Consider the following 6,554-nt stretch of genomic DNA (forward strand, 5'->3'; position numbering starts at 1 on the left):
CTGGGGTACCTGGAAATGGGGAGCTTTGGCCCCAGAGCAAGGAGCAGGGGAAGAAAGAAGAGCATGGGGTGGAGATGGCAGGGAGTGGAAGGGGGTGGACAGCACTCAGCCTCCAGGAGTCAGCAGCTCCCACCAGAATCAGAAGCCCTGCGCCTCCCCTGCCTGCTGTCCCGCGGGCTCTCCGTAGGGACCCCCAGCTGGTGGGGAAGATGGTCTTGAAAGAGGGGCCTCAGAGATTTTGTGCCACTCTTGGGGAAGCAAGAAGCTCAGCCCAAGTGACTGATAATGACAGCAGCAAATAATGATTCCTCACTCACCTATACAAGGCACTGTTCTAAATGCCTTAACTTTCACATAACCACCTTGTGGTACTCAATTAGCTCCATTTTTCAGATAAGTGAGCCACAGAAAGGTTAAGGACTAACTAAAGGTCACGTGAGTAGGAAGAGGAGGAGTTAAGATACAAACCCAGACATTGTGGCCCCATGTACCCTTAGTCACTGCAGAAACACTTGGGTCTTTCCCCTGTGGGTCCTCAGGCTCTGGCCAGCTGGGTCCAGCCAGGCTGAGATGAGGTAATGCCAGGGAACCAGAGGTCTCTGGTTTCTCCCATCCCTGGAGTCACAATGTCACCAGGCCAGGTACACCAGGCCCAAGAAAGTGGGCTCTTGGGCACTCGCAGGAAAGAATTCATGCGACAGCCACAGAATAAAGTACCAAACAGTTTTATTAAGCAAGACTTAGGTAAGGGAAAGGGCCAGGATAGAGAGAGCCTGGGCTGTCTCAAAAAGCAGAGCAGCCTCAAGCTGGGTCAAAGGGGATTCTTTAAGGGGCTCTGGATGAGGGAAGTGGTCACTGCGGCAGGGGATTGGACCTCGGGATGCGTGATCAGTTGGCTGACTGGCTCTGGAGCTGTATGTTCAGTTTGTGGTCCCTCTGCTGAGTGGTTTGCAGCAGGCATGGACGGGCTGGTGACCTGCTCCATGTCACAGGATGTATGGCCAACTATAGGCAGATACTTCCTGTGTATGCAGATTTGTTTAACCTAGGGCCCCCACCTAGCCCACCAAGATGCCTATCTCAGCAAGGCCGAGCAGAGGCCGGCTCTTGGGTGGTGGTCACTGCTGCCTGTGGGGAAAAGGCTTGCTCCACTTGCTTGAACCTTGCTTATCCCTTCTCCATTCAGCCTCAAGGCTATCCTGGCCGGGAGCCCTCCAGACAACACAGTGGACCTGTCAGGCATCCCACTGACCTCCCGAGACCTGGAGCGGGTGACCAGCTACCTGCAGCGCTGTGGGGAGCAGGTGGATAGCGTGGAACTGGGCTTCACAGGCCTAACGGACGACATGGTCTTGCAGCTGCTGCCAGCACTCAGCACACTGCCGCGCCTCACTACACTAGCGCTCAATGGCAACCGGTTGACCCGGGCCCTGCTGCGTGACCTCACTGACACCCTTAAGGACCCCAGCAAATTCCCCAGTGTCACGTGGATCGACCTGGGCAACAATGTGGACATCTTCTCATTGCCCCAGCCCTTCCTCCTCAGCCTGCGCAAGCGGTCCCCGAAGCAGGGCCACCTACCCACCATCCTAGAGCTGGGGGAGGGCCCAGGCTGTGGGGAGGAGGGCCGGGATGGCACAGAGGGCCAAGAGGACCCTGGAGGGGGCTCTCTGGCCCCTGCCAAAGACTATGAGGACAGGGAGACTGTAGGCGCAGCTCAGACATGATACATAAGTGGGGGACCTCACCTGAGAGCCCCTGTGGGGTAGGATGGGTGAAGCAGGCTAGGGGTTCCTACCATGGGGCTCAGGCTACCACTACCACCCAGAATTGGCCTGGGCAGCCCCACCCATGGGAAGCCAGACTGTAGCATCTGGGAAAGGAGGACTGTAGTATTTCTCTTTGGTCCTCTCCATCTCCCTTGTCAACCCCATTATCTGCCTTTTGGCTCCTGAGAGATCATCCCTGGCTCAAGAGGCCCTCAGCCTCCCCAGACTTGTGGGCAGTGTACAGTTTGGAGATGCTGGAAGCTTGAGGAAATGTGAATGCTAAGAGCTTTCCCCCAGAAAAGGTGTAGTTCAGGCCCTACAACCACCCCAGGATTTCCAAATTCTGCATTCCATTTCTTCTATTCAGAGCAGCAAACTTTAGCCAGATGCTAAATCTGCCCCTGCTCCAGGCAGGTTTTCCAACCTTAACCCTAACTCCTGGCTGAAGGTTGGAGTAGGGGACTGGCTGCCAGAGACCCCAGGAGCCTATTCCCCATCAGGACTGAAGGCTATCTACCTCCTCCTTGTGGAGCCCCAAGCCGTTTGCAACCCATTTCCCAGCCTCAGCTTTCATTTGAGGCCCAGCCCTCAACCTGATTCCAGGAGCCTGCCCAAGGGACCAGCCACCCATATACCCTTTAATATCTAGAGCATCCTAGGGTGCCTACACACAGGCACACGCGTAAAGTCCCACACCATCCCCCACAAACACTACCAGGCCTTCACGAGGGTTCCAGTATTGCTATAGTGCAGACCGGAGTGAAACTTGCTTCCCTTTTTAGGACCCTTTTCCCAGAAAAGTTCTTCTCATGGAGTCCCGTAAGTAATCCTTTGTATTCTGAGCACATTTCCAAAAACCTACTATGGTAGACATACAAACCCAGGACCATGGAGATGAAGAGAGCATTTCTCCCAACTCTTGGCAGACCTTGTGCCTCCAAGTGAGACTGCTGGGAGAAAGGGATGTAAACTGGGGGTTCCCAAAGGAGTAAGCAAGTTTTCACCCTTCCTTCCCCTTGCCCAAGGCCTACCAATTACAAAAAACAAAATCCCTTCCAGCCACAGTAAACCCTAGGCCCAAATATCCTAGACTCAAGTACAGACAGCAAGTCCAGGGAGACTGGAAACCAATCTTTCTTGAGGTAGAGAAAATTGGCCTGGGTGCCCAAAGCCAGTGTACCAGACCCCTCGGGCAAACAGCAGATGGCTAGAGAAGGGCACACAGTGTGACAGACCTCTAGTCTCATGCCAGGTAAGTGGGATCCCAACCCAACGAGGCAGCAAAGTGGGGATTAGGTGAAGAGCCACACTATGGGACCTTGGCTGCTACTGCCAGAGGGTTTGGCTGGGCAGGTGTGGCACTTCAGGAAGTAGAGAAAGGCCATGTGAAGGGACAGAGACTGGAATCAAGTATGTGGATGCCTTACATGCTTTGGAATGCCCTCAAAGTCTAAAGGTGTTACAGAGGGAGAACAGCTTAGACTGACCAGAGGGAAGCTGGCAAGTACTAATACTCGGACTGTTAGTATCTGACAGTAGTCAAATTTAACTTTTTCTTCAAATACACGTTTTTAAGAACCAATATCAAAGACCATCCTTTATTACAGTATTAGTTTATAGTAATTGCATGGAAATATTAATTTCAGGAAGAAGTTCCCAGCTTAAGAATTCAGACCCTCACCCAACATAATTTATACAGTATTCAAAAACATAGAAGCTCCTTCTGTGCAAGGGACAATACTAGAAAACTCATGAACTTAACACCAAAAGCGCCTATCGTAGAAAAAGGTTGCTGAATACATTTCTTGGCTCTCCTGTTGATAAGAATGGCCTGATACTCAACACAAGGTGAGCATGTTTCTACAACAAATGCTTTTAGCGTCCAAATGCACGGTGGCCACTGGTCCTTGGGACTTTCAATTCTGCCCCTGCCGCATCATGGCTGACCATCATCAGGGAAAACAGCCTGCAAAGAAACTGAATGTCAATCTCAGTTTCTACTCCCAACAGTCATTCACAGCATAAAAGATATCTTCAGAAAACCGTAGGTTCACCACCACACAATCTGCCGGTAATTCCAGCTATTTTGGGTGATTTCATCATTTGATATCCTTTTCTGTGAATCTATTTTTAACAAAACTAGCTGCTTATTCATGGGGTGGGGGGGATAGGGTCATTGTCCAGATCAAAGCTTACCTTTTTCTGGGGCTGAGCTGCTGCTGCCACTGGCTTTAAAACTCTGCACTGCTAATCACCACTCTTCAGCACTCAAAACCTGGGGGAATGAATTAAGGCACCCCAGACAGACAACAGATGCCAAAGGCGTAAGAGTCAGTTCTGATAACAGCCTCAACCACAAATTTACAAACTTAAGTCCATCCTAACAAGAGTCCTTAAAAACTTTTTGGAGGTGCTTTTTGGTAAACTAAGCCATAAGCGTTCAAGTCCTAACTGGCTTCTTTGGGTATTGTAACCTCCATTCAATCACATTATTTTAAGTATCACAAATCTACAGCTACAATTTTCAAGGACGAGGAAAACTCCCAGCTCAGCACATAGGCAATTTGCTCACGATTATACAGTCATGAGGTAAAAAGCAACTCCTGCATTCGCCTTGCACTCTGTTCCACTGCCACCATGAACCAAAAGCAGTGTCTCTGGCATATTGTCAATAAAGGTCAAGGACTACACTGATACAAGGTATTCGGTTAACCAGACCAAACTGCCAATGTCTAACCTAACAGTGGTTTCACATGATTCAACTCAACAGGTAGGCGTACTCCATCACTAACTTCTGCACAGACCAAAGCTTACCTCATAGCAGGCCATCGCGCCTCACTCCAATACACAGCTGTTGGTGATCAGTGTCAACCCTTCACTAATTTGCAACCTGGGTGAATACAAAAATTAAGGGTCAGTTCAGACCAACTTATTTTTGCGCACCAGCAACTGGTGAGGATTTGTTGACTGCAGTCAGCCAGGAATTGTTATCGTCAGTTATCGCTTCTGACGGCACTTCCTATTAGTGATTTCATCAGAGCAGTCAAGCACCTCACCACTCCCCAGCAGTACCGCTCCAGAGGCCTGGACATTTCTCGGAATTAAACTAAAATCGCCTTAAAAGCAGCCAGGAGACATTTTAACGAAGTTTGTTTCTGAATATAGCTGCGGCTTAAGTACAGTTCTAGGTTTGCAGCAGCCATCCCCAATCTCTATTTGAGATTCCACCCTGTGCAATGAGGTGGTGTATAATGATGTTAAATGCATAAAAACTGCAAGTTTAAATTAGGCAATTTCAGCGCACTTACGGCAACAAAATCGATACAATTAAATTACGTATTAAACCCTACCTAGACTAAGAACTTACCCCAGGGTGCAATGCTGCTCCCATTCATAGTCAGCAGTGGGTCTGCCATCTGAAACACGAAGGAATGATGCGTTTTAGGGCAGATTCTGGCAGTCACGTTCAAGTGAACAGTCGAGATCTCAACAGACTGCGGTCAGACAGGCATGAAAGTCGTCAGCTATCGCATCTGACGGCACTTCCTAATAGCAGTATCATCAGGACAGTCAAGCAAGTCTTCCTCGTGGGCCCAGTACAACCGCCCCCTCGCGCAGCGTCCTGGGTGCGTGCAGGCAGACCCCCACTCACCCAGTTCTCTCGGGGTTGCCCACTCCCCGCGGAAGGCCTGGGGAACAGAGGCCCGGCCTTTCCAGACCTCGGCTCCCGAGAGGGCAGCAGCCCCTCCGAAAACACACGTGGTCCATGAGGCCCGGCGCAGCGCGGCCCTGCGAGACGCTCGACCCCGGCCACGGCGCCGCGAGACGCGCCGTTACAGAGTCGCCCTCGCTCTCCAAGCGAGCTTCCCGAAAACATCTTTCTAGAAACTAGAAAGACTAACTCATTGGCCTCGCCACCAGCCACTAGCGCCCGACACAGACACGCTACCTCTAACACAACCGTAACAGAAAGGTCGCCTCAGCTGCGTCCCAGGCCCTTAAGGGCCTGGAACATTCCATTCCTCATAGAAGGGGGGTGGTTCTGGCAAAGACTCACGGGAACCTCCAGCACATTTAACGGACAGACTCCGCCTCACCACCCAAGGACACCCCCTCCTTTAGAGCCCATGGTCTCTTCCACAGCCCCGGGAATTCTGGGTCACGAGGCGCCTGGCGAGGTCCAGGGCGCCTGCGCGGGCCTTCGGCGTGGCTGCCGGGATGTTGTCCCGCCCCCGCTGCTCAGTCCTGTGGTCTTGAGCAAATTGGTTGGCGTTTGTGAGCTTCCGATTGCTCATCTGGTACGTGGGGATATCGGCACCACGGGAGGTTGTTGTGAGGATCCCATGATATAACACTTGAAACCGTGCAGAGCTTGCCGCGCAGTAAGCATTCATAAATAGCAGCTAGCCCTAATTCTAAGAAGCGTTGCCAGTCTATTCTCTCCCCACCACTATTTCAAGATATCCACGGAGCCTCTCACACCTCTGCCGCGCTTACAGTTCTCCTTCACTCCTCCAGAATGGCCGCTAAGGAGGGAGCAGACGTCTTATCTGGATCCACTTCCGTCCTCCCCTCCCCTTCTCTCCTGATTCCTCAGGACTCCTCCCTCCGTGCCCCTATCTCACCAGGCACGGAAACGTCTCCTCTGCGAATGTTTTCCTTTCAGCATATGAACATGCTCAGATCTTTCCCACTGAAAAAACATTCAATCCATGAGTACACATTTTATAAACGCACATTACACCCAGGGAGACCAATTCATTTTGGCTGGAGAAAACTGGAAAA

General features: G+C 51.3%; 1 protein-coding gene and 3 non-coding genes across 5 annotated transcripts in view; 1 reads left to right on the plus strand and 3 right to left on the minus strand.

Annotated features, from left to right (window-relative positions):
* The window catches only part of LRRC75A (leucine rich repeat containing 75A), a 45,698-nt gene extending 42,347 nt beyond the window's left edge, over positions 1-3,351 (plus strand). For both annotated transcript variants that reach the window (XM_070563524.1, XM_070563523.1), the window contains one exon: positions 1,187-3,351. In XM_070563524.1, coding sequence (XP_070419625.1) covers positions 1,187-1,727 — 541 coding nt within the window. In that variant the 3' untranslated portion in view covers positions 1,728-3,351. The remainder of the gene's footprint in view (positions 1-1,186) is intronic.
* Positions 3,352-3,801: 450 nt separating this feature from the next.
* Positions 3,802-3,874, minus strand: LOC139074211 (small nucleolar RNA SNORD65). Its single transcript, XR_011523749.1, has one exon. It is a non-coding gene; the product is annotated as a small nucleolar RNA SNORD65 (small nucleolar RNA).
* An 866-nt stretch (positions 3,875-4,740) lies between these two features.
* LOC139074260 (small nucleolar RNA SNORD49) lies at positions 4,741-4,811 on the minus strand. The gene has a single exon (XR_011523796.1). It is a non-coding gene; the product is annotated as a small nucleolar RNA SNORD49 (small nucleolar RNA).
* Positions 4,812-5,267: 456 nt separating this feature from the next.
* On the minus strand, positions 5,268-5,338 carry LOC139074262 (small nucleolar RNA SNORD49). Its single transcript, XR_011523798.1, has one exon. It is a non-coding gene; the product is annotated as a small nucleolar RNA SNORD49 (small nucleolar RNA).
* Between the last annotated feature and the right edge of the window lie 1,216 nt (positions 5,339-6,554).

This window comes from Equus przewalskii, chromosome 10 (genome assembly GCF_037783145.1).
Source record: "Equus przewalskii isolate Varuska chromosome 10, EquPr2, whole genome shotgun sequence".
In the NCBI taxonomy this organism is placed as follows: domain Eukaryota; kingdom Metazoa; phylum Chordata; class Mammalia; order Perissodactyla; family Equidae; genus Equus; species Equus przewalskii.